The 27,960-nt window shown below is 36.9% G+C and overlaps 2 protein-coding genes across 10 annotated transcripts in view; one reads left to right on the forward strand and one right to left on the reverse strand.

Annotated features, from left to right (window-relative positions):
- Window positions 1-1,034: 1,034 nt before the first annotated feature.
- Window positions 1,035-2,519, reverse strand: LOC101740540 (protein spindle-F). Its single transcript, XM_004925149.5, has 2 exons — window positions 1,597-2,519; window positions 1,035-1,516 (listed from the first exon to the last, which is right to left on the reverse strand). Exons 1-2 carry the CDS (start codon window positions 2,324-2,326, stop codon window positions 1,155-1,157), a joined length of 1,092 nt encoding a protein of 363 aa, XP_004925206.3. The 5' UTR covers window positions 2,327-2,519; the 3' UTR covers window positions 1,035-1,154.
- Window positions 2,520-6,761: 4,242 nt separating this feature from the next.
- LOC101745609 (protein draper) overlaps window positions 6,762-27,960 on the forward strand; it is a 29,991-nt gene continuing 8,792 nt past the window's right edge. Inside the window, exons 1-13 of one of the 9 annotated variants that reach the window (XM_038013086.2) lie at window positions 6,762-7,146; window positions 14,118-14,263; window positions 15,773-16,068; window positions 16,534-16,780; window positions 18,381-18,515; window positions 19,187-19,304; window positions 19,887-20,098; window positions 20,331-20,476; window positions 21,155-21,305; window positions 22,378-22,484; window positions 23,488-23,649; window positions 25,336-25,542; window positions 27,650-27,805. In XM_038013086.2, coding sequence (XP_037869014.2) covers window positions 14,154-14,263; window positions 15,773-16,068; window positions 16,534-16,780; window positions 18,381-18,515; window positions 19,187-19,304; window positions 19,887-20,098; window positions 20,331-20,476; window positions 21,155-21,305; window positions 22,378-22,484; window positions 23,488-23,649; window positions 25,336-25,542; window positions 27,650-27,805 — 2,047 coding nt within the window. In that variant the 5' untranslated portion in view covers window positions 6,762-7,146; window positions 14,118-14,153. Of the gene's footprint in view, window positions 7,147-8,552; window positions 8,721-14,117; window positions 14,264-15,772; window positions 16,069-16,533; window positions 16,781-18,380; window positions 18,516-19,186; window positions 19,305-19,886; window positions 20,099-20,330; window positions 20,477-21,154; window positions 21,306-22,377; window positions 22,485-23,487; window positions 23,650-25,335; window positions 25,543-27,649; window positions 27,806-27,960 lie in introns of those variants that run through there. The other 8 variants (XM_038013082.2, XM_038013083.2, XM_038013084.2 and 5 more) reach the window with 8 other exon arrangements.

A 27,960-nucleotide genomic window follows, 5' to 3' on the forward strand; every position in this document is an offset into this window, starting at 1 on the left:
TTTCCGATTTTTACCATCAACTTATACCAACAAATACCTATATGGCTTCTATCATTGTTGCTCTGCTGGCACTACTTAAATATATTGCTTCACAAAATAGTTTTTTTCGAAAGTGCATTTGTGTAGTAGTCAGGTCACAGTCCTAGCTATTTACACCAATATTTATTAATATAAGATACATGACAGCTACTGATCATCTGCCTTTTGCAAGCACTCAATGAAATAGATGAAGAAGAACATGTCATTCAATGAGCAAAATATCAAGGTGAAAGGCTATTTATTTGGTTTAAACTGCATTTTTGCAAATTTACAGGAGAGCTTTTTAAAGTTTATTATTTGGAAAAAAATTGTATAAAATTATATAAACTTCTTCAGTTATTATGGGGTAAACTTAATTTAAGTTCAATTAAAACATTGAATTGTAAATCAACCTAAACATCGTTCCCATGGATATTTTCATGTGACTAATAGTTGTATAGTACCTAGTTTCTGTTGTTGTAGTCCTAGGGTACAACATGGGAACATAGGGCCCCTCATAAGATATCTCCACTTCACGCTGTCTTATGATTACTCTATAACATCTTTGACAATATAAAAGTTTATAACCTTTGTTAACACTTTTGTTTATCCCATCATTACTAATGTAGTCCAAGGGGCTATTTCGCAGACGGGTAGGTGAGCTCATGGGCTCAACCTGATAGAATTTGCAAACACTATCCCTATTAAGAGCAGCAGAATCTACCATCAGATAAGAATCATGACCGACTAAGATACAGAGAGAAATCAATTGGTTTGCCCCAAATCACAGGCCGCCCCAGAACAACTTGGCGTCGCTCGGTGGAGCAGGAGCTAAGGGTCTTGGGCATGACGTGGGAGGAGCTAGAACAGACTGCCCAAGACCGATACAAATGGAAAAATTTGATTCGAGCCCTACACCCCAGCAGAGGGTAATAGGAAAGCATGATGATGATGATGATGAAATCACATTGCACCAGTCAATCTTTGTAAATTTGTTATTTAAAAAAAAAGAACTGTTCCTATTCATCACAAATTTTAATATTGAACTAATTAATTGTATTTAGTAAACAATAGCCTTACAAAATTAACCAAAAAATATTTTTTAAAGTACTCATTTTTTTTTGGAAAATTACTGACTATAATGCATTTTCAAAAGAACTAGGAATATTTTCAAAATTATCTATTAAGGAATCTGGTTCTGTTTCACCTGTAAAATGACTTTCTACATGTACTCTGAACTCTGAAAACTCAGTATCTTTTTGGAATGTTTGTCCACACATAGGGCATATTTTATCAAAAGGCTCGTTATCTTCTTCTTTTTCTTCAATAATACTTTCTTTTATAACAGAGGTGTTGATATCACTGAAGTTATTATTGCAAGAACTGGAATCAGCTGGTGTTTCCCAGTTCATAAGACTATCACTTGTTTCAATTTGTTTATTTTCTGAAGACACAACTTTGGTATTATTTGTAATACAAGTTGGACACTTATATCCTTCTGCAAAGAAGACAAACAGAATCAATAGAAATAGTTTCTGGAATCTATAAATTTTATATCTTTCTACCTTTCTGTCTTACCTGCCACAATAGTCTCAAATCTTGCTAATATTAGTTTAAGATCATTTTCTTGCTGAGCTACCTCTTTTCTCAGAGATTGCACTTTTTCTGTCTGAGAAATAATATCCTTTAAAGATTCCATTGCAGGATCTTCTAAGTATGTAAAACCAATAGAATCTACATTTAACATATCTTCATCCCTATGAAGTTGAGCCATTTGTTCATATTGATCAACTAAATTTGACTTTTCCTGAATATAGCTATTTATTAATTTCAGAGATATTTCTTCCAAGCTTGATTCAGAATACTTTTCTTGATAATTTACACTTGTTTTAGGTGTGCTTTGGATGTAGGTATTGGTACGAACTAATGGGTTTTTGACATTTTCTTTATTAGGTTTATTACAATTCTTGATAGTTGATATTTTATTCCATAGGTTTCTATTCTCACATGACACCATAAAAACGTGATGCATCAATTGCGACTTCTGTTTATTAAGCTCAGCTATTTTCTGGAGTAGGTCAAGTTTGTCATCGTCACGAAAAGCAATATTTTCATTATTTCTTGTAGCATCAAGTTTTAAGCGCATGTTGTCATTCTCCAAAACATTTATTCTGCGTTGTAGTAATAGACAACGATCCCTCATGGCATGAAGAGCCAACTCGTGAACACTGTGGTGATTGTAGTCGCCTTTAAGAGTGGCTTGGAATGTAGAGTCGTTATTAAAACTTACTATTGAAGAAGTATCCATTATTTCCTAAAACAATTTCATTACAACAACATTATTTTATAGAAGTACATAATTTCACCCCGTATTTTCTTCTAAAATTATGTCATAACTGTGTACATAGAATTAAACTTTTTTGTTTCACAATAACGACAGAATTAAGTTATTAAATGACATTATGTGTATAATCAACTATAATCTATGACAAATATATTATGAGTTTAATCTATGAGCTATGACAAGAATGATGACAGAGGTGGATCTGGCTCACTGAATTTGGCCCCTCTTTTTTTTTTCCGTTTTTTTTTTTTTAATTTTTAATTATTTGTTCGTCGTTTATTCGTTAATGTTTGAATGTAAAAATTGTTTTTTCGTCTTTTATTTATTTATAATTAATTAAACAAATGATCACCCTGTAGCGTTTATGAACGCACATTTTTATGATGCGTGGGCCGGAACGCACGAGAGGTGGAGAAAGGAATATAGTCTGTGACACGGGACCACGGGACACGGGACGGTAAAAAATACCGCCAAATATTTAAAACGTAAAAATAATTTATAACGTCTTTAATAACTAATGTAATATAATTACTTAGAATTGTTTATGCCGCTACAACAATAAAATTTATATTGTTTCAACTGTGGTACTTATTACATAAAACACGACTTTACGGCGAAATAAAGAAGGGACTCTATATGAACTCCCTCAACCCTTAAGTTGCCCTCCTTTACTTATATATCTTAGATATCTTTATTTTTATCGCTCAGATTAATTAATTTTGATCAATTATCGTTTGTTCGACAACTATTAGTGATTGTTCAATCATAAAAACAATTAAATTCCCAATTATGAAATATTTTATTAACTGACAAAACCGGCGCACAGTGGGTCGATACTGTGATTTTAGTGACTTAGGGACCAACTTTGTTTTTTTATAATTTTTTTTATGTAGATAGATAGAGCTCGTTAATCTCAATAATAATTGTTTTGGGCAAAAATTACAAAAACTTTATAGTTTGGTCAGAAAAATGTGTTTTGTGATTTTTTTGTATGGAGCGGGTCACATTAAATTAAATTCCTGCTAAGTACCGCGAGGTCCCGCTTTGAAACTTTATTTTCCTTATACCTTGTCTAGTCTACTATCATTTGATGCTATGAACATGTGCATAAAGTTGCAACTCTGCCAAATAAATGGATCGAAAAAAAATTATAAATACATAGAATAAAAACCTTTATATTTTTTTTCGTAAGTGCTTTTAAGTTAAATTTGATATGGATTAGTAAGTAAAAGCACGTAATGATACCCATAATTACATAATACCTAACAACAATACATTTAGTAGGTCTCTAATTATGCAATCTCTCTAATTATTAAGATAGTTAACATTATTTAATGAGGATAATTAGTTAAGTAGCCATTACTGGGTAGTAGAAAATATAGTAAACATTTGTTTGTCTCTGGAAGTATAAAGTGACCGTGTTTATTATATACTAACTAGTGTTCGTTTATTCGTACTACTACTAACATCTCGTGATTGTCGTTGTGATCTTGCTGTTTCCGTTATAATTGATAATTTTGTTAACAATTTAGGATTATTTATGATTTTAAGAGAGCAACTACAGTCGCTGTCTGATAATAAAAAACTCTTTCAATTCCTACAAAATCAAATAAACGTGACCGAAGAGAAAAATGTTGAGCTCCGAAAATTCAGTACGCAATTTTGTTCAAATATAAGTGCAATATGGAAACGAAGTAGTCGCATGTTAGCACAGTTTATAAGAAAAAAATGTGATTGGTTAGAATGTGCAATAAACTGGCCCGAAGGAATGATACCTGAAGCTATCAACACTGCACATGAAAGGCTCGAGATTTCTAATACTGAAGATGTTGAAAATGTACCACCCTCAAATGTACTACAGAAGCCTCGACATCTATTTTTGCACCTCGAAAACCTTTTGAAGAATTGGGATCCAGGCAAAAACGAAGACGCATTGAACAAATTTACCAATCGCTTTCGTTATCCCCGGATGAAATGAAAGCTACTACAATTACTAGTTTGAGAAACACTAGAAATGAAGATGTAGGAGAAATAATGAACCACTTGTTAAATCACCCCGAAGATCTAGAAAAAGTTAATGAGTATTTAATTACAAGTAAAGTGAAAAGTAGTACATATTCTCCCGATAAGGCAATATTAGTTTCACTTAAATTAAGTGGCAGTATATAAACCTAAGAGAAGCAGCAAGTGAAAATGGGTCTGATTTATACCCTTCTTAATATAAAATTAAGCAAGAAAAGACCAAATGTTATCCAGGGAAAGACGAGGTAATTATTACTGAAGAAGGAGCTGCTATTAAAATGCAAGCATTACTAAACTTGGTGCTATATAGGCTTTTAGATGTGATTACTTCGGATTTGGACTCTGCAAGAGAGCTACTGCTTATAAGCAAATAGGCTTTGATAGAGCCCCAGGTCAAAGTAATTATAAACAGAAAACTGAAACAGAGTTTGATGATTCATCTATTTTCATGGTCAGTCTAGTTCCTATAAGGCTTCAGAAATTTGATGGAACAATTGTTTGGGAAAACGACCTCATCAACTTTTTATTGCCGTCCAATAATGTTTAAATTTACAAAAGAAACGCAGTCAACAGTGACAATTATAAAAGCTAGCATAACAGAAGAAATAGAAAGACTTCAGCCATCAAAAATCAAACAAGTTGAAGTTAAGCATCAATTGCACATGATGATGATAGACGGCAAAATAACCTCATATTTTTCAGAAACATTTTCTGCTGTCTGTGATATTTGCAAAGCAAAACCGTCAGAGTTTTTTGGAGTGACTTGCTTATCAAAGAGAAAATAATGAAGAAATATTCCAGTATGGAATGCCATCTTTACATGCCTGGATAAGATGCATGGAGTGCTTACTTCATATCGGTAAATATAATTTTATTACTTTTTTCATAGTATGTAGTTTCCTGTGAGATTATTTTTTATATGACACTTTTTTGTTTGCGTCTTATCGTTTGGACTTCAAGAAATGGGGTTGCAAGGGGGGATGACAAAGAAAAAATATCAATCAGAAAGAGCGCTATACAGCAAGCGTTTAAAAAGGAATGCGGTTTACTTATAGATGTTGTCAAGCAAGGAGTAGGAACAACCAATGATGGCAATACTGCCAGAAGATTTTTCAGGGATGCAGAAGAAACAGCCCGCATAACAGGAATACGTAAAGATTTAATAGAGAGGCTTCACGTGATTCTTCACTCTGTTGCATCTGGAGAGCGCGTTTCCAATTTTTCGGAATTTTTTAGATATACTGCAGAATTGTATGTTAATGTATATCCCTGGTATTATATATGCCTTCCAGTATCCATAAATTGTTGGCACATGGCAGTGATATATAATAATGAAGAACTTTGGTGCCATTCGTATAGGTAAACTCTCGGAAGAGGCAGCGGAAGCTCGCAATAAAGATTTTCGGAAATATACAGAGAGATGTTATTCAAGAATGAGAAGTAGAACGTCGACTAATGAGGATATTTTACACAATCTTCTTTCGTCTTCTGACCCAAAGATCGAAAGGTGAAACAAAATATATAATATTTAGAGAGATTGCATAATTAGAGACCTACTAAATGTATTGTTGTTAGGTATTTTGTAATTATGGGTATCATTACGTGCTTTTACTTACTAATCCATATCAAATTTAACTTAAAAGCACTTACGAAAAAAAATATAAAGGTTTTTATTCTATGTATTTATAAATTTTTTTCGATCCATTTATTTGGCAGAGTTGCAACTTTATGCACATGTTCATAGCATCAAATGATAGTAGACTAGACAAGGTATAAGGAAAATAAAGTTTCAAAGCGGGACCTCGCGGTACTTAGCAGGAATTTAATTTGATGTGACCCGCTCCATACAAAAAAATCACAAAACACATTTTTCTGACCAAACTATAAAGTTTTTGTAATTTTTGCCCAAAACAATTATTATTGAGATTAACGAGCTCTATCTATCTACATAAAAAAATTTATAAAAAAACAAAGTTGGTCCCTAAGTCACTAAAATCATAGAATCGACCCACTGTGCGGCGCATGCGCAATGTAGGCGTGAGGTGATGGTTTGCTTATTAGATATAAAATAAAATTGTTTTTATGATCGAAAAATCACCAATAGTCGTCGAACAAACGATAATTGATCAAAATTAATTAATCTGAGCGCTAAAAATAAAAATATCTAGTAAAGAGAGCCAACTTGTGTGATCATTTGTTTAATTAATTATAAATAAATAAGAGACGAACAATTTTTACATTCGAATATTAATGAACAAACGACGAACAAATAATTAAAAATTAAAAAAATCTGAAAATCAAAAAAAGGGGGTCAAATTCAGTAAACCTACTTGATGCCATCAACAGTTACAAGTTACTAATCTGTGCTCGGCACCGACGGCACCATAGATTATACACTTGAGGTCGTCACCATCATTAATTATTACCGTGAGATGTGAAATATTTGATAAAAATTGTGGTTTTGTGCAGAGCTAAGCTTATTAAGAATGCATACAGATTAAACAATGAATTAGCTCAACAATTAAACGTGAGAATTACATAAATCATACGGCGACGAGTGCTTGAACTTGATATTTAAAATTTAATATTTTATTGTTTGTGTTATTTTCGTCGAAGTGTTGGACAACTTGGCGCAAGTATTTTACTAAAGTTTATTGTTTTGAACTTTTCAAGTTTTGGGTTTGGCCAAATTTTGTGGAGCAGCGTTCCACTTATGCGTTGTCAAAAAGTAACTAAACTATACGTTTTCATTGATTAATCAGGTATTTCATAAATTAAATATTTATTTTTAATGCTACCTTTCTTTCCACTAAATTGAGAGCAAGAATTAGACATGGCTTTGATATTATGTATTAAATAAAAATCTAAAGAACCCAGATTTATAGTGTATATAAAAATATAAATGTAGTTCACATATCTATCCTTTGACCTACTTTCAAGGTAGTCTAATATTTTAAAAGTATATTTTTTCTTTATTTTGTGGTGTTCATTGGTTGGTCAAGTATTATTACTGTTTCATTACCTATTAGTTGATAGCTGTTGTCAAGTTTAGTCCTGACAATACATTTTTATTTTATTCTGAAGTTGGTAATGTAATGTGTTAGTAATAACTATTAGTATTTATTTATTATATTTATTTATTAAAAATCTTTGATAACACAGTACCTAACATATTTTCTCATTATATGAAGATTGTATTTGTATTGAACTCCATACCAACAATGGTTTCCATGGCCTCAACGTATTAATAAATCAGTTAGAGAGAAAAGCACCAGTATTGCAACAGTGATAGAAGTAAATCCAGATTGCTTATGAATTTAAACCCTCAATGTATTTCTGGAGTTAATGACCTGCTAATTTGACAGTATGTCTTCCATGTTCTCTAGTTATGTGTAAGGCAGTGTTTAACTTGCAGAATTTCCAAGATTCATAACAATCACTGATCATGTGATGTAAAAAATTACTAATACTAGGAATAATAATGAAACTGTCAAAACAGGCACTCGTTATCTCCCACGTGTTGCTTAAGAAAAGTATTTTAAGTTTTTATGACTAATGTGCCAAATTTCATACTCAACATCTGTGCACCACATTATTTGAAGTTGAAAAATTTAAAATACTTTTAATATCAGAAAAAATTTGCAGATAATACTTTATACTATCTTAAACTGTACTTAGATTTGTAACTTTGAAAAATAGCATTACATGCATATTTACATGAAAATAGTCTATTGACTGATGGAGCCCTGGCACGGTTGCAAGGATATGGATACATACTTATTGTTTGTTCTGCATTGGACAAGCAGTACAATGCCTCTCATCACGAGAGTAGAATCCCACCTGTTGTTGCTAATTTTTGGAATTCGAAAGTTGAAAATTACTAATTTCTATGTGAAACCATTGTCTTATTGTAGGAGGTAGAGGAACTTGAGTTGTTGAATGGAGTTACGGAATGGCGAGATTAAGGACGTCGGTTCTTGGTATGGTACCCCGGGATTAATGAGGCTCCTTCAAGGTGGTCTTCATATAATCCACCAATTGAGAGGACCTATGATTACGTTAACATATCACGTTATGACACTGATGTCGGTCGATGGGGGGACGGGACATTGCGAAGGGTGAACTGGGGAAATTTATTACTCCGCTTGCCGTTTACAAGCTGTTTCAGTGAAGATCGGATGCTTGGATTAAAAAGCGACACTATGGTCAATTAGTGGGTTTCTCGTCCACATACCACGTTACATCACTGAAATACGACGTTTCAAACGTCCGCAATAAATATATAGAGCATGAGAATATAACGGTAAAGGAATATGGCATATAGTTAAATGTAAAGGTAAATTGTTTGTTCCACCGTATGTATTAATTGTTGCGCTCACTAAAATTCGACAAAAATTTACGGGAAAGACGCGAGTCGTTTATTTTATTTTTAAGTTTGAAGACACTAGGCACTTGAATGTACTACCGGATCGGAATCGCGACCCGCTGAGAATTTGGCGAGAAACTCAGCGGGCTGATTCATGGGTTAGGTGCACGTCGAACTCTTTGCCGAGTTCGACAAGTACGGTTACCGGGGTCCCTCAACCTGCTCCTAGTGTTAGAGCTGAAGGCGTCTAATGCAAGTGTTATTGGATCTGATGGATCAGTGAGGACGTGTCTAGGGCGTTGTCGGTGACTGGCTCCTGCAGGATCAGGATTCGGGGAGCAGTTAGCGGTGGCAACGATAAGGCGATTATCATGACGCGTAACCTTATCGAAGTACCGTTCTGACGCTGACTTCAGTTTCCGGATTGATTCGAGGCCCAGGTCGTCGTGTAGTTCAACGTTCCTCGTGAAGCACGGAGTTCCGGCGGCTAGCCTGCAAAATCGGGATTGTAGGGTGGAGGGTGTCTAAATGTGTGCGAGCCGCGTGAGCGAACACCACACTCGCGTAAGTCATAACGAGCCTTATGCAAGTTTTGTAAAGTGTCATCTTGTTACGGGGGGATATTTTACTCCGCTTACAGATCATGGGGTAGAGTCTGCCAAGAAAAAACGCGGTGCGGTCGCGGACGGATTTTATATGGGGGTGGAATGTCATGGATGCATCCAGGGTGACACCCAGGTACTTGACCTTCCTGGCCCAGGGTATGGGTTGGCGAAGAAGGTAATCGGGGGTGTAAATACTATAGTCTAATCCATTCCTAAATAGGTAAAGATAAAACGGGTAGGTAAGTAGATACCATTATCTCCTCTGTTTGTCAAAAATATTATTCCTCTTTTTGTTTTGTAGGTATCGACGAACTTCAGTTACGTCTAAATTTATTTTATTAACATTGACAATGTTATACCATAGAGAAAAATAGAACAAAAAAAATAATTTGACTCTTGAGGTGTTTGTGCTTATTATACAATTTCACTTAGAAGGCGAAGACTAGTATATTTAAAAGGAGCACATTTGCGCACCATTATATTTATCCGATTGAGCTGAAAACTTGGAACAATTTTTGTTACATAAGTAAAGGTTTTTGTATTAATATCATCAAGGACGCAAAATAACGCGGAAGTATTTAAAAAAAGACTAATGTATTTAATACATTTATCGTCACGTCAGAGAGTTTTAATATATTTTAGCGTATTTTAGAGTTTTAGTGTATTTAGTATATATGTATAATAAAAATAGGAATAGTAAAGAAAAATCTTGTTGATACATCCATCAAGAAGTTTTTTCTTTAGTGTACAGACGGTTTACAGACTGAATATAAAATTGTATATATATCTCAATAATATAGTATTATAAATAAATCAGTTCGATGCGGTCAGAAAAAGAGTATTATTGACAGCAATATTCAGTATAATATCACACTATGAACCGAACTGTGTGGTGTAAGATAAAACGTTTAATAAATTTTAAATTTTGTAGCTTATCTGTATAATTGTATTATCTATCTTACTCAAGATAGATTTTGATTTAACCAAACAGTAGTGTACCAGATAACATGCGGAAATATTAGTTTGAAGCTAAACATTATTCCCTTATATTATACATGTAACTGGACATTCTTCATTGAATAGCGACATAAATAAAATAATCGCATTCTTCGTGACGTCAGTAAATTAGTCATACAGCTTAGTACGTAGGCGGACATATTCACATATTTACAAAGCCTACACGCGTCGCAAAACATTTCCGAATTTCAGGTTCATGTTTCCATAAATATCTAGTATACTTATAGTATACATATATAAAATAGTTGTGTTAAAAATTGCAATGCGTATTTACTTTTTTGATAAACGATTAAATGTGAATAAAATTTATCTGCTTAAATGTATGTATTTATCGAAGTTTAAATTAGAAATTAAAATAATCTTACTCCTAGCGACTACAAATTACACAAAATACAAACAGTATTTTACATACGTTGTAAAAGTTCACACATTCAGTGGTCCGTCTAAATGGAATCGGCAATAGCTCGACGACTAGGTGCTTCAATGCGGCCTACTTTATCCACAGTCCCACCCACTATCGAAGGATATGACGGAGCGATGAATTTGCCAACAACTACGAGTACCTACTAGCAGGCACTCAGGTCAAGAGAACGCATTTTACTTTGAACGTAAAATAAAAATATCAGTACTAGAAAAACAGCATTGTATTAATGATTTAACTGAAGTAAATATAATACAAAAGATATAAATGATGACCACGACTACTCTGCCAAGAGACAGAAGAATAGAAAGACAAAATCCTATCTGTCTGAGATCGGATTTTTAAAATGTTTCTATCCATATAAGTTATATAAAAGTCGATGTGTGTATGTTCCCTGTAGACTACAAAACCTCTGGACCGATTTCGATGAAATTTTTCTTCGATGAAACCTTTACATTGGCCTAGCCGGAATCATAGAAAATGTTGGTGGCAATTAAATCAAAGTCATATGAAAGACCGGCCAGCAAAGCGGGGCGGATTTGACTAGCTATTTACAACTAAAGTGGTTTTTTTTTCGCAATATTCGCATTCGGTATGTGTACAATACCGTAACTTTTCGTTCACAACGTTTGATACCATGCTAACCTGTTGATAAATAAAGACTAATAGGGAATTAAGATGGTATGGCAGAAAGGATTTTCTTCACCTAAGGAGAACAGCTTAAACCGGTACACTGATGGTTCTAGAACCAGTTCAGAAACGGGAGCTGACATATAAACTGTTACAACTACTGCAGGCTTGGAAAATATGTATGCGGTTTTAAGCAAAGATATACGCTATGAACTGAAAATGTATGAAAATATTATATAAAATAACCTACATTCTCAGCGATAGCCAGCCTCGGATTGACGCTGAAGTGCATACGAACTCTCACACAACAATGTCATTCTGTACATGTTAATGCCATGAGAAGGCTTATGATTTGGGAAATACAGGATCGGACAAAGAAATAACCTGAACACTGTATAAGGTTAAGCAATAAGGATATTCATACTGAGGCACTATTACAAAAACAACAATAAATTCTAAAATAACAGCACAGCAGAAATTAAAACTGACAAGACCAAAAAGTTGTTTACGTTAGCTAAGACGTTTGCTTGGGACCCTCAGAGACACTTTTTGGCACTGAGGAGTGCATACGCAAGATGAACTTAGCTGACAACGCAACATACTGTTTTTGTCTGGAGGAGGTCGAAACAACGAATTCACATACTTTTTGAGTGTTACAGTCTCACAAAGACAACAATGAACATCTCGGGCAGTGGTTACTCAGACCAGGATTTATGTGTGTCCGTATCTCCAAACCTTGCAGGATTCATGCGGGTGGTATTTGGAGATGGGGCGATGAAAATACACAGAAGATCCCAAGAGTCGCAGTGTCGGATAGATGTTTGCGTCGCCCCTAAAATCTAAAACAAGATAATCTAAAAATTATTTCGCGTCCATTAATCAATAAAATCTGAAAATTCTCACTGACACAGCGATCCCATTTTATTACTTATACCGTGTTTATTCACTCATGCCCACATACACATGCTAATGTTTGGCCTGTTTAACTACTTAACGGTTTCAATTGTTTGGTCTCGAAAGCTGTTTCATGTTATGACAATATTCAAAGACGAGTATAGTAAGCTGTAATAATACATTACATACTGCATTTGTGTTTTTATTTAAAGTTTTCTCCTCATGCGAGTTGCGTTCGATTATGCTTGTGGAAAGAACGGGAATATAGTACACCGTCCTCAACCGATCAGCGAAATATGAGACACCGTATTAACAATAATTAATATATTTTTTTATAAAAATAAATTTAGAATCATATCATTTTCGAATTACCGTATTACAAGAAAGTTTTGTGTAAGTCTTCATTTATTTACAACAAATACCTATCTATATGCGTACACAAGTCGTCGTGGCCTAAAGGATAAAATTTCCGGTGTATTCGTGTCGGGCGATGCAACGGTGCTCAAATCCCGCTGGCGGGTATCAATTTTTCTAATGAAATAACGTACTTAACAAATAATCTCGATTGACACACCCCCGGTGAAGGAATAACATCATGTAATAAATTACAATTGGCGTAATTACTGGTGGACCTCTTTTGAGCACACTGGTAGGTACCACCACTCTGCCTACTCTGCCGTGTAGCAGTAATGCGTTTCGGTTTGAAGGGTGGTGCAGCTGTTGTAACTAACTATACTGAGACCTTAGAAATTATCTTGAGGTGGGTGACGGCATCTACGTTGTAGATGTTTATGGGCTTAGGTAACCACTTAAGACCAGGTGGGCTGCGAGGTAGTCCATCCGCATATGCAATAAATAAATAAAAATTGCGTAAATGTAAAGTTTGTGTGCAAATTGCTTGTCATATCAAAATTTGTAAATACATCATAATCTTATATGTTATAGTTGACCTAGTTTTCGCTTGCTTTAGGCTTCGATTTTTTTTACACTACACTACCATAGAGCTACCCCATCTCTTCACGCTGGTATTGTGAAAGGCGATTCACCCGAGAATAGGCAGCAAACAGCCTTATGATACCAACTTGCTGCGATCGCTAACCCGTTAATTCTGGTAATAGTGTCGTATGCTCACTCGGATAGGTCCAACCCTCCAGTCTATTCCTGCCGCGAGGCAATCATCTGCTCTCGTTTGTCCGAGAATTGGCTTTAATGTTGGTGGCGGCATTGATGTTGTTATAGACATAGACATAGATTGTCTCCTTACTATTATACCAAGTGGGCAGTAAGTTGATTTACTATATGCGCAAAAATAAAAATGCATTAATGTTTTTTCAGTCATAAATACATATTATGGTCCGTTTCTTTGGCTACATTCAGCTCCCTGTCTAGAAACAAACTATTAACAGTGTTCACAAAATTACATTAAATTACATGTAGGGTTCGGCGGTAGCTACATGGAGTATTTTTAAGCATTGCAATCACGGCATTTTACTCCTCGCCATAATGTTATTATTTTATATCACGTACTGACTTGCAAGACTGACCTTCGTTCGGCAAATTATAACAATACACAAGATATGATAATTGATCTCATCTCAAACAACTCATTTATTGACAAAACTGACATGTAACTCGTATCTAAATTTTATCATTGACATTGTTTCGTAACTATCTATAAATAACCTTTTAAAAAGGAAGAGTCACTGATAGTACCTAATGTATTTGAAAGCTTCTACCTATATTATTTAGTTAAATTACTTGTATTTTAGTAATGTACTCATCCATTTTAATTTGTTTCAGATGATCTTATTTTCGAAAATATTTTAATGGAACTCAATGACTACAACACAATTTAAGATGTATTTAAGGATATTTTCAGTATTGATTATAACAGGGACCGTGGCAGCGCAACTGAAAGGTCCTAATGTCTGCACTAGACAAGAACCGTAAGTCAAATTTTAATTAAATTCTTTTAGATATAAGAAGAACAATACCACCCACATAGTGATGGGAATAAGATTCATTCATATTATTAATTCATTTGACCCAGTCTATGAAGTTTAATAAAGCTCTCAATTTATTTTACGCTACGTATAGTTGAAATACCCATATTAATGTAGCCATATTTTTTAATTTATACATCCACAATACGCACGCGTCCCGAGTCGTGTCAGGACTGGCCAAATTATCATGTTATTGGTATGAGATGTGTATATAGGACATCATTCTGTTAATAAATTTGCATTATTGATGCCACGCGCCAAGATTGTGTTCAATTAGTCTTAGTTATAGTTATTGCTTTACCTATTTTCACACTCTTTTTCATAACGGCCGCGTCTTAGAGCTTGCTAGACTAGAGTGATACTACATATGACCTTCACTAAATATCTGACTAAGTATTCTGCATACTACAACCCTTACGATTATCATATACATATACTTGTATATATAATGTAAATTAGATAGTTTCGCATTCTGAAAATGAAAGTAATCATTCTGTATGTGAACATATGACGTGTATATAATCAAAGCTATGACTTGATTACTAATTTGAGCTAATAAGGTCTGGGAGACATCTACACAGTCGTATGTGGTATGCTAAGTCTAGAAAACGGTGCATGCCATATTATAACCAATAGGACGTTTATAAACAATATTAGCTCAGACTTGTCGTCTGCTGGACAAAGACCTTATTAGCCTACCGATTTAGCGACATTGACATTTGTTTTTGACTCTTTTCATTCACTTCCTGCCGACCATGTTTCGTACATTAACACGGCGTAAATGTAACTCGCACTACGTTCGCTGCCTCCACTTAAACCCCTCTGCTCCAATGACTATCTGTTAATAATATTAAAACTACACAAACTGTTCAGGATGTCCGTTTAATTAACTTATCAACGACTTTCATTCAGAATAATGTGTGAACAAAACTGTCCGCGAATTACAGATATTGTTCTTTGTCAATCATCATTGTGCGAATAAACGCTTTGTTTATTTATTTCTGAACCTTGACTGGGGTGACCGATTGTTAGTCGTAATATTACTCATCGGGTCAGTTAACTTTTATCTCCACTTTTCTGTCTCTGTTGAATTTTTTTCTTAACCCTTGATATAAATTCAGTACACAAACGGGCTTAATGGCATTATAGAGTAAATGTTAAACGATTTATAGGAAACGGTTCCGAATTTCTTATTCCTGCCACAGCAATTATTCATTCGTATTTGTAGGGTAGGCTAACCTTTATTTAATCAACCTCATATTTCAAGGTGGCAGCAAAATACACTTTATTAGATGGTCCGTAAAGTTGTCAATGATACACCCAAAAAACATTAAATGTAAAATAAAACGTTATAATTTTATTTAAAATACATTTTATAATCACCTCACTGTTATATCAAGCTAAAAATGTACAAAAAAGTGGTAACATTCACTGATGAGTATCTGATTTCAGGTATACGACGATAATACGAGTATCCAAACAACAACCTTATCAGGTGAAGGAAAAAGCATGGTGTTTCAGTATGCTGCCCAGGTGTACTAAATACAGTATTAAATTCCGGCAAGTGTTCAGAACTGAGACACTCACGAAATATAGACTAGTCGAAGAGTGTTGCGAGGGCTATGCGCCGGACGCTGACGGCGAACAGTGCGTGCCTGTGTGCGTGGAGTCGTGCGTGCACGGTAAATGTGTCGCGCCGAACACGTGTACGTGTGCTCATGGATATGGGGGCCCGTCGTGCGATATATGTTAGTACAATTGAAATGGTTTGAAACTGTTTAATGAATAGTAACTCGAACTGTTAATTCACAATTACCACCAGACCACACTATGTTTGCTAAACTAATTAAGTCGCTCGATGATTTTACGTCCCATTAGTTTAACGAGCCTATTCTTTGATAAATAAAGCGATTCTAGGTTTTGTTCGGTTACTTTTTTTTATTTATTTTTATTGCTTAGACGGGTGGACGAGCTCACAGCCTACCTGGTGTTAAGTGGTTACTTGATCCCATAGACATCAACAACGTAAGCGCGCCACCCACCTTCATATATAAATTCTAAGAGCTCAGTATAGTTACAACGGCTGCCCCTACCCTTCAGAACAAAACGCATTATTGCTTCACGGCAGAAATAGGCAGGGCGGTGGTACCTACCCGCGCGGACTCAAGAGGTCCTACCACCAGTAAGAACTTCATAGAGATTTTATTTTTTAGCTTGTCCCAACGGTAAATGGGGTCGGAATTGTCAGAACGATTGCCGTTGTCTTAACGGTGGTACGTGTGAACCTTTGACCGGGGACTGCGCCTGCACGCCCGGGTGGAGAGGCGACGCCTGCGAGCGCGCCTGCTCACCTTCTACGTACGGACACAAATGTGACGAGATATGCCAATGCAAAAATAACGCGACCTGCGATCCATCTTCAGGAGCTTGTAACTGCAGACCAGGCTTCACTGGGCCTTTGTGAGTTTAAAAATCTATATATAAGAAGCATTTTTGAAGTCTCTCTCTCTTGAGGGAGTGTTCTCAAGAATTGTATGAGATGATCCCAATATTTTGTTTTTACATCGCACCGCCCATCATTGGAGTAGAGTTCATCCGTACCACCTGGAGCCATTACGTTCATTCACAGTGCGGTTCCAGAGATATTTTTGCCATGTACCATTCGGCTTTGGAATGAGCTCCCCTCCACGGTGTTTGCCGAGCGCTATGACATGTCCTTCTTCATACGAGGCTTGTGGAGAGTACTTAACGGTAGATAACGGTATTACTGACGTCCATCGGCGATGGTAACTATTCACCATCAGATGGGATGTATGCTCGTCTGCCTACAATAAAAAAGTCTCAATTTAGCCGAGAAGCAGCACTTCGCTTGCAGAATAGACATAGGTTTGGGTTTACCGTGACACTAGTGCCAGTCAGGGGCGCAACATGGGCCCTTCATTCCTTTGTCTTCGTCAGTAGCAATGCAAAATTTTAAGACTTGCTACACTTTAGTATTGATGTTTCTAACGACATTTATTCTACAAAATAAACAGTTTGTATTTATCATTGTTGATTCATATACAGTAGGCTAATAATGCATTGTCCGCTTCTTAGTAATCTCGAAATGATGCATTATAATAATATTGTGGAGTTATTTAATTGTAAACTCGTAATGCGTTATTTAAGATAGCTTTTATATGTTATTTTCGTGCATAGGCTATTTCTATATTTATTAACTAAAAGTGGCGCTCGAGCTGACGGTTTACCTATTATTAAGGAACTACCAGCATAAAACAGGCAATAGTTTATTTGTAATTTTATAAGTAGAATTTAATTAATAATCATTGTGGAATATGTTGCTTGTCCAAATCTTTTGGTAATAACTGACAAATAACAAAAAAAATTAGGATGCCTTTTGGCAGATGCAAAAGGTAGTCGAAATTTCTAACTTTCTCATGCTTACACTTAATGTCTACGACATTTTACAACAAACTCCATGCTGTTTGCACAAAACGTCTATTTTTCTAAGTACATAATTATTGTACCTACATAATTATTATATTATATAATATAATTATTATGTAGGTACTTTAAAAAATAGATGAATAGAATGTACATTAATTATTAATGTACAAAAACATCCAAAACATTTAAACAAAATATCTTTGTTATATCATTTTCCACTTACGTTGCACTAATTTAATGGACGTGATGACAAAGATCGAAATTATTTTGAAATGTTTACAAATATAGTGACAAACCTTACTCATTATGTACAGTAGTACTCATTATGTATCGAATGTTATCAAGGGAACGTACAAGTTCCGGTAACTCATCATTTGTAATCGAAAATGGCGACCTTGTATCTCAAAAAGATCCCCGGTATTTGTTCTATTGTCTCTCAAATGGGCTTTAAATACGAGATGGGCAGTAAACTTATGTGCTCATTTATACGCAAGTAAAAGTAAGGAATCATCAGGAGGAATGTTTGGAATATTCATTAGTGTCGGAGCTAATATTTTATTGGTTTAAAAAAAAGAAAAAAAATATGGTATTCATATTATTTATATTATTTTAGATGCGAGCAAGAATGTCCCGTACCGGGTGAAGCTTGTCCCCAAAACTGCCGGTGCCAAAATGATGGACAATGCAAGAAATTCACAAACGACTGCGAGTGTACTGCTGGCTGGACCGGAGATGTTTGTGCTAACAGGTAACTCACAGTTCATCAGATCTCATTGCTTTTTTGTTTCGATATACAAGTGCGTCGTTCGGATTATCAATAGTCTATACTAATATTATAAAGAGGAAAGATTTGTTTGTTTGTTTGTCTTCAATAGGCTCCGAAACTACTGAACCGATTTGAAAAATTCTTACACTGTTTGGAAGCTACACTATTCCCGAGTGACATAGGCTATATCCTTTTTTGAGAAAATTAGGGATCCTGACTAAAACTCAAATAATGTAACCCAAGGTAAAAAAAATACCTAAAATATTCTTTACATCGCGTGCCCTGCGAAAACTATTGATGATAGAATAAAATAATGTACTACGACTTTGTAGAACACATTGTTATTTACAATAGGGTCGCGACAGCGTATTATTATGTCTAACTATTATAGTTATGTCGCATAAGTGTTTTTTTTATTTAAAAAAATAAAACAACATCAAACATCGTTGAACTTTTTGTTGAATACCCGAGCAGAGCCGGAGCTGGCCGCTAGTCTTCTTATAAGAGGCTTGGAAGCTTTGGATTTACTGTGACAATAGTACTTTGTACTGTTTGTTTTTATATGAATGGTGTATTTCAAGGGATCGTCCGAAGCATGTGACGTCTCCTTATCTTGACTATTAGGTCGTAGTAAGGTCTATTTCTTTCAACAGATGTCCTGCAGGTCGATGGGGAGAAAAATGTGAGAGACCCTGCGAGTGTGCTAATGGCGCTAGTTGTCATCACGTTACAGGAAAATGCCAATGTGAAGCAGGCTTTACGGGGGAGAAGGTACGCTATATACACTTGTATTAGGTTCATTTGGTTTCGAACAATCGAGGGGGGAAATGCTATTTCGTTTAAGTGACATTTTTACAACTTTACAGGAGAGCCATTTAAAGCTTAAAATTTGGAAAAAATATAATAACAAAAAAGTCTTCAGCTATTTCAAAGGGGTAAATTAAATTGAAGTTCAAGTAAAAACATCGAACTGTTGGTGCTAATACCAAATAAAACGGACCTTTCATTACAAAGATGAAGGTCGTCTATTTTTTTATTTTTTTTATTGTTTAGATGGGTAGACGAGCTCACAGCCCACCTGGTGTTAACTGGTTACTGTAGTCCATAGCCATCTACGACGTAATGCGCCACCCACTTTGAGATATAAATTCTAAGGTCTCAAGTATAGTTTTACAACGGCTGTCCCACCCTTCAAGCCGAAACGCATTACTGCTTCACGGCAGAAATAGGCAGGGTGGTGGTACCTACCCGTGCGGACTCACAAGAGGTCCTACAACCAGTATTAAGCGAAATGTTGCTTAAACCAAATAGCCTTTGACCCCTCGATATGATGAATCCATTTTCTTGTTCCAGTGTTTGGATATATGTCCGATCGGTACGTACGGCGTGGACTGCGCGCACACGTGCACGTGCGAGCACGGCGGCGCGTGTGCGGCGCAGAACGGCTCGTGCACGTGCCGGCCGGGGTGGCGCGGCCCGCACTGCCAGCTGCGGGCCTGCGACGACGCCAAGTGGGGGCCGCACTGCGACAAAGACTGCGACTGTAATCCTGAGACAACTGATTTGTGAGCCCTTTTCTTTTAAATGTTGATTGGTTCGCTGCATAATTTAAATAAGTATATTCGACTTTAGAGCCGTTAAGTCGAATTTGTCTATAGTAACTTTTAAAGTTTTAAATACATTTTTATTCGATAACTATCCATAGAGTTAATCCGGAAGCTTATTCGATATAACGCCTTTGCACTTAGTATTCCAACATTTAAAAAGTTTTCGATAAAAAAGTGTGTTCGTCTTTAGGTGCGACCCGTGGACCGGCACGTGCGAGTGCGCAGCGGGGTGGGGGGGCGACACGTGCTCGCGACAGTGTCCACTGCTCACTTACGGCAAGGGGTGTCGCTCTACATGCCGCTGCGAAAACAACGGCCTCTGCTCGCCTATCAATGGTCATTAACATTCTTTCTCATTCGATCTTTAGTCGCCATTTTGATACGGAAAAATAGGAAAGCACTAAGAATATAAAAGACTAATTAAAAAAAATACAAGAGCATAATTAGAAAATGAAATAAGTATTCTAATAAAAAATTTAAAAGCCTTATTAAAAATAGAAGAACCAAATTAATAAAATATGTGCATTTAAATTAAATAAATTAAGGAAGCAATTAAAAAAAACCTGATAGTGCTTGTGGCATTTAACGTTCACATTACCAAATGGCTACCCCATTAAATGTTTGTTATCAGACCCAAATCCAGCAAAGCCTGTATTCATATTCTTGAGTTTCTGGTTGTAGAGATTATACACCAAGTAGTCCTTGTTCACAGAATCTGTCTCAAGACCTAAGTTATTCATCTACCTTGGGAATGGACAGTGTCCCGTTAGGACTTCACAAGTATTTTCAAACAATAGTCCTTTTCTTTTAAATTAAATACGAAAATGAAATACTGCCTAGGAGTACAAATAATAAATGTGCGATATATATTAATTGCACCTAAAACCGTGCTAGTTTTAAGAATATCTTAATCGATTATGAGATGCAGCATTATTGTTTGTCCATTAATAATTCATACAAATTTTGACCGAATTTTCGGACTACGAGAATGATCGATATATTATGATATAACAGGTTCGTGCCTGTGTGCCCCGGGGTACCGCGGTCTCCACTGCGAGGAGAAGTGTCCCTACCCGCTCTACGGAGATAACTGCGCCGACACCTGCGACTGCCACAACAACGCCACCTGCTCGCACGAGACGGGACAGTGCAGCTGCAAACCAGGGTAAAAACTTATTCTTTAGTAACTTTATTTTTATTGCTTAGGCGGGTGGACGAGCTCACAGCCCACCTGGTGTTAAGTGGTTACTGGAACCCATAGACATCTACGACGCAAATGCGCCACCCACCTTGAGATATAAGTTCTAAGGTCTCAAGTATAGTTACAACGGCTGTCCCACCCTTCAAACCGAAACGCATTACTGCTTCACCGCAGAAATAGGCAGAGTGGTGGTAACTACCCATGCGGACTCACTAGAGGTCCTACCACCAGTTGTTGTTGTTGTCTTGTACGTTGTAGTTGTTACTGTCTTCTATGTTTTCGAAGTTAGTAATGATGTTCATGACGTCACTTAATTTTTTTTTGGCGTTTTATGACCTGGTAACTAAGACCTTTAGGTCAAGTCTTATTTGAACGTCACTTCGTATTCCCTATGCCTTCAAAAATGTAATAGAGTAGTGAAGAAAAACATTCTTTATTGCATTAGTTAGGTATGTGAACTCGTTCCGCGTTCCAGCGTTAAATGGTTTTAAGTTCATAGGCATCAAAACGTGAATTGAGAAGTGAATTCAGAGATAAATTATATTGGAACAACAGTTCCACCTCCAATTATAATCCAAAGTATTTTATTTTTTATCTTTTGTAATTTTTTGTTGTTGTTTTATAAAGTATATTCTATCTCTCTCACACTCTTAAGTTTGGTTTGTTAAATTATACGACACGATGCTATTTCTCAATTGCGGAATAAGACGTAACATGAAGTACATAACTTTCAGATAAATTGTCGAAGCTTCAAAATAGGATATAGATATGCTCCAAATGGTATGTATGTGGGATATGTGGGATATGTATGTCTGTGGGATGGGTATGTGGGATTTGCTCAAAGTAAATAGCAGTTTTTTTGGAAAAGTAACAAAATTTATTAGATAACACGTCGTAATCGTTTACAGTAGTTCACACTCTTATTATGCCCGATCGCCATCTTGACCATTTCCCTTCCGTCCCTTTCTTCCTCACACATTCATCCCTTTCACTCGAAAACGTTCCGTTTCCCACATATATATATTTATTTTTTCAGATTCGATGGCTTGAAATGCGACCGACCGTGTAACGGTAAAACATTTGGACTGTACTGCAGACAGCCGTGTGACTGTGAGAACGACGCGCCGTGTAACCCAGTGACCGGTGCGTGTACTGACATTGACAATAACATTACCGCAACTCCGCGAACTAATAACCGATAGATTTCGTACGCGGGTCTGTTTACATGACACATCCTGTGTGTATGAAACTTGAGATTGTTTTTGTAATTGAGTTGAACTTTGTAACAACAAACAGTATGTACTAGTTCTTCTTGGTATTGGCGCGTACTGTGCTTTTTTATAATAAAAAAATATGTTCTACTTTGTATTGCGGAGCGGAATTATATTTAGGAGCGGTATCAAGTCTTTATCCTAATTCTAAAATAATAAATAACTAGGAACAAATCACGCACGGTTATTCTGCTCCAATTTAGGACTTCCTCTGTTATGGGTACCGGACACTAATAAACATACTTATATATGTTTAAATAGTTACATACATATTGAGACAATAAGCACCCCGACACAGCAAAGAAATTTGTTCATCCCACAACGTTTACCCCATGTGGGAATCGAACCCACTACCTACCGGGCAACAGTCAGTGGCGCTTACTATTGCCTCACCGAAGTTGTCAAATTTTTATGATCGTATTTCTGCGTTATGTTTCAAAACGAACAGTCGCATTCAAGTTATGATATATGGGCCCGTTAGTCATTGATTACTAGATTATTCCACGCACTTTTTTCCACGGATTTTTTCTTACGGTTTTACTATCACATTTTTTTCAGTTCGGTCGCGCAGCAAAATCCCTATCCCCTCCAAGCCTGCCGTAAGGAACTTCGTTCCAAAAATCTATTTTAACGAATCTAGCTGTAGGATTGAAATGATTTTAATAGACCTAGTAATATATTTTTTTGCGCATTGAATATGGTTATTGCATCATTTATGCATTTATTTATCATTTATGTACAAAGCAGTTATTGTCGCTTAGTCACGTTTGCCTTTCAAGCGTCGATATGTAAACATCGTTTTGACCCAATTGTTTTTTTTTAATTTTGATTTTAAATTTGGAACGTCGATATAATGTTGAGTGTTGCGTGTCCAGGGGAGTGCGTGTGCGGGCCGGGGTACACGGGCGCGCGCTGCGAGCGGCACTGCGAGCCCGACCACTTCGGCCAGGGCTGCTCGCAACCCTGCAACTGTTCCCGCCACGCGGTGCGCTGCCACCACGTCACCGGGGACTGCATCTGCGAAGACACCTGGAGAGGTACATATACCTTCTATATTCGCAAACAATACGATCCATGTTCGGCATGTGCCCGGGATCATAACCAGCAAACTGTCTAAGACTATATAGCAAATTTTGTTAAAAATGCTTTTGGTTAATTTTCTTAAAAAAAATTGTGAAAGGAAATTGAATACTTATCGTTAGAAAAATATTATTGATAGCATGGGATGGTGTAACAGTAAAAGTCAGCAGGGAATACTTTGAGGATGCAGCCAACTACTGGAGCCCTAATCTGGCACAATGAGCACCTTGAACATATATTTTGGATCTCTTCGCAGATAGACACAGCACAGTCTCTGAAGATTGTATGAGTAATAAGGCCTAGTGCATGTACCTACGCAATTTAATTTTAGTTGTTGCGATTTTGTTTTAAGAAATTCTCCATGTACGCTTTTGATTTTTGGGTACAGTGACGAATTAGGACTTGAATGTAACACGTTTAGTAGTAAAGTCGCTGCACACGCATCGTTGAGTATCGATTGTTGAGTTTGGGTGTCGACACAGCACAGTATCTAAAGATTGAATCAGTAATAAGGCCTAGTGCATGTTCTTATGCTATATAATTTTAGTTATTGCGATTTTGTTTTAAGAAATTCTTCCTGGACGCTGTTGATTTTTGGGTACAGTGACGACGAAGGCGAATTAGGACTTGAATGTAACACGTTCAGTTTTAAAGTAATTTTGCTGCACACGCATCGCTTAGTATCGATTGTTGAGTTCGGGCGTCGTTCGTGTAACAGGAGTGCGTTGCGAGACGCAGTGCTCGGCGGGCACGTTCGGCGCCGCGGGATAGACACAGCACAGTCTCTTAAGATTGAATGAGTAATAATACCTATAGTAGAATTATTTTGCCGCTGCAGTTTCATAAACTGCAGGTCATAAAACATAGCCCGGCTAGGGCGGTGAGCATGTTGCGCGGGCGCAACGCCATTATCAATAAAAAGAAATGAGTCATGGCGGCGGGGTGGTATACGAAGGGTGGTGAGACATTGTTATGTTATGAGTAATTTGTAGTTACCTGCAAGTTATAGTACATTATTTCGAAGAGAAATGTGTTTTTATGTATTCGTTCTCTGAATTTCTTTAGTGACACAATGGCTACTCCTTTGTTTTGTATCAAAACGGCAGAATTTATTCAAAATAATATTTGCACGTGTTGTTATCAACAATGTGTTAAAATTTTTTACTGAAATAAGAATAAATCCCGAAAAGTTACAAAGTGTTAATTTCTGCCGTTCTCGTTAACTTGTTGCGGCGATATGTGATGTAAGTGTTCGATTAGTGATTTTTTCTTTTATTTTTATCACTAACCCACAAAATGACAAAACTAAATACACTATCGATAACGCTTATCGACAACAATAATGCGCATCACTATGCCCGTCCATAAGGCTCGTGAGTGGAAGAGAGAGCGAAATACTCGCTTCACCGCTCCGATTTTTTATGACCCAACTGCACGGACAAAATAATTCTACTATAGTGCATGTTCCTACGCAATTTAATATTAGTTATTGCGATTTTGTTTTAAGAAATTTTCCCTGTCTGCTTTTGATTTTTGGGTACACTGATGAATTAGGACTTGAATGTAACACGTTTAGTAGTAAAGTCGCTGCACACGCATCGTTTAGTATCGATTGTTGAGTTCGGGCGTCGTTCGTGCAACAGGAGTCCGTTGCGAGACGCAGTGCTCGGCGGGCACGTTCGGCGCCGCGTGCTCGGAGGCGTGCCGCTGCGCAAACAACTCGTCGTGCGCGGCGGACTCTGGGCGCTGCGTGTGCGCGGCCGGCTGGACGGGCGAGCGCTGCGACCGGCCCTGTCCCGAGCGCACGTACGGCGCCGGCTGCACGCAGCGCTGTCCCCACTCGCTGCCCGGTATTTTTTTTTTCTCCTACCTATGCTGATAGCCTTGAGAGGCTATTTCAGCTTCACCTTAACGTGTGTACTGTATGCGCGCGAATTCATGTCCATCGGGGCCAGAGGCGACGCGCGGGGGACAGCTCGCCCCACCTTCGCCCGCCTCCCCGCAATTGTCTGACGTCGAGTGTTGTCTTTAACGGTTGTGACGCGAGCTTATCGATATCGAAAATTTACGCTAACGCTATTGTGCTATTTAACCATGACTACTCCGCTTCCAACAAGTTCAGATAGAAAAAAACCTACTTAAAAAAGATACATACTGATTCCGACTCTGATCTGTCAGTTGTCTTTTCATTTGATAGTGATTGAATTGGAATTTAAAAAATATTTTCCTCTATTAGAAATAAACAAGTAATTACTTATCACATTTATTTTATTTCATAAATTGCAAAATTACCTTAAGTTACATTACAGCTATTGACTAAATCGGTAGTTATTATCGACATTACCATAATTAACTAGGTTACAGCACTACCGCATTCCTCAGGATGGACATGAACTCGCGCGCCTACAGTAGGTGAGCTCACGGGGCTCAAACCGGAATGTTGCTAACACTGACCCTAGCAAGAGCAGTGCTTCATAGAATCTACCACCGGATCGGAAACGCGACCCACTGAGAAGATCCGGCGAGAAACTCAGTGGGCTGTGTCTATGGGTTAATTCTCTCGTCGAGCCCTTCGTCGTAAGCGACAGGTTCGACGAGGACGGTGACCGGTGCTTGTGGTGCCTAAAAGCACCGCTAATGGAAATACCCGGCACGCACTGCCGCCTGCGACACTTATTTAAAGCCGCTTTCAGACTACGCTATATATACTACTAGCGACCCGCCCTCGCTTCGCTTCGGAAACTGTAATATTATTATTGATTTCTTCACTATTTAATGGATGTTATACATCTCTTCAATCACTCTATCTATTAAAAAAAACGCATCAAAATCTTTTGCGTAGTTTTAAAGATTTAAGCATACATAGGGATATGGGGACAGAGAAAGCGACTTTGTTTTATACTATGTAGTGATAGTGATAACAGCGTGCCTGCCTATTTCATGAAGCAGTAATGCGCTTCGGTTTGAAGGGTGGGGCAGCCGTTGTAACTATACTCGAGACCTTAGAACTTATATCTCAAGGTGGGTGGCGCATTGACGTTGTAGATGTCTATGGGCTCCAGTAACCACTTAACACCAGGTGGGCTGTGAGCTCGTCCCCCCATCTAAGCAATAAAAAAAACCTTTACTTAACCAATACTATGTGGTACAGAACAATGTAAACGTGTACATAACAATGTATGGTGCGCGATATTGTTGTGCTATGAGCTATATACTATATGCTATTATATTATAGCGTAGTCTGAAAGCAGCTATAAGTATTCATAGCCTCTTCACTGAGTTTTGCTAGTTTATTAAGAACTTAAACGTCTAATATCGATCAATGTAGAAATGCTACTGTTGACCATCCCATGCATCAATATATTTTTACAGTAATAACGCACTATGAAAACGCTTAAAACAAGTTGTAGGACCGCGAATAAACCACCAGCCTAAACTAGACGAAAAACTATTAATTTACCAAATTTAACATGCATATAAACTGCCGTCGTCGGTCGTCTTGCGTGTAAACGCAATGTAACGCGAAGACAGCCGGAAGCTGCAACCGAAACTGTTATCTCAGACTACCCTCATTTCTAAAATTTCGTGTGTCGATCGATCTACATAAACTTAAATGCAAGTAAAAAAGTGATCAATTAATTTATTTTTTTCGATCTCTCATAACAATGTTTCTCAACTGTATTTGTTTTTGGAAGCGGTTTCGATACATGGTGTATAGTTACATTTTTGTATAGTCTACTCTAGATCCACACGAATTTTCAAAATGAATAAAACTTCTCTCATAAAAACCAAATTAGAAAATTATCGATTTTGGAAAAGTCTGCTCTCCTTAAAACCATACGTTATCAATATACAACGCTTGTAGGGACTGAAGCTCTATCGTTAACTTCTTCGCAAAAATATTAAAATCACCACTTAATTTTTCACTTAATTGTTTGTCTAATATATTAATTTCAGAAAATACAACATGCGATCCCGTGACTGGCAAGTACAGCTGTGCGAGCGGCTACACGGGCGTGGCGTGCGAGTACCCGTGCCCGCTCGGGACGTACGGCCTGGACTGTCAGAACAAGTGCGTTTGTAAGAATGACGCCGACTGTCATCACGTCACCGGTGAGTCGACTGTGCAACTACTTCTATACGCAAGTCAGAAAAGTTACTGCCTGATGTCATAAATTAATTGCATTCGAATACCCAAAATCATGAATCCCTTTTAAATTGTAGGGTTTTAGCAAGTCGTTGAAGTGTAGCATGTGGCATTCAAATAT

The sequence above is a fragment of the Bombyx mori genome, chromosome 9, assembly GCF_030269925.1.
Source record: "Bombyx mori chromosome 9, ASM3026992v2".
Classification (NCBI taxonomy): domain Eukaryota; kingdom Metazoa; phylum Arthropoda; class Insecta; order Lepidoptera; family Bombycidae; genus Bombyx; species Bombyx mori.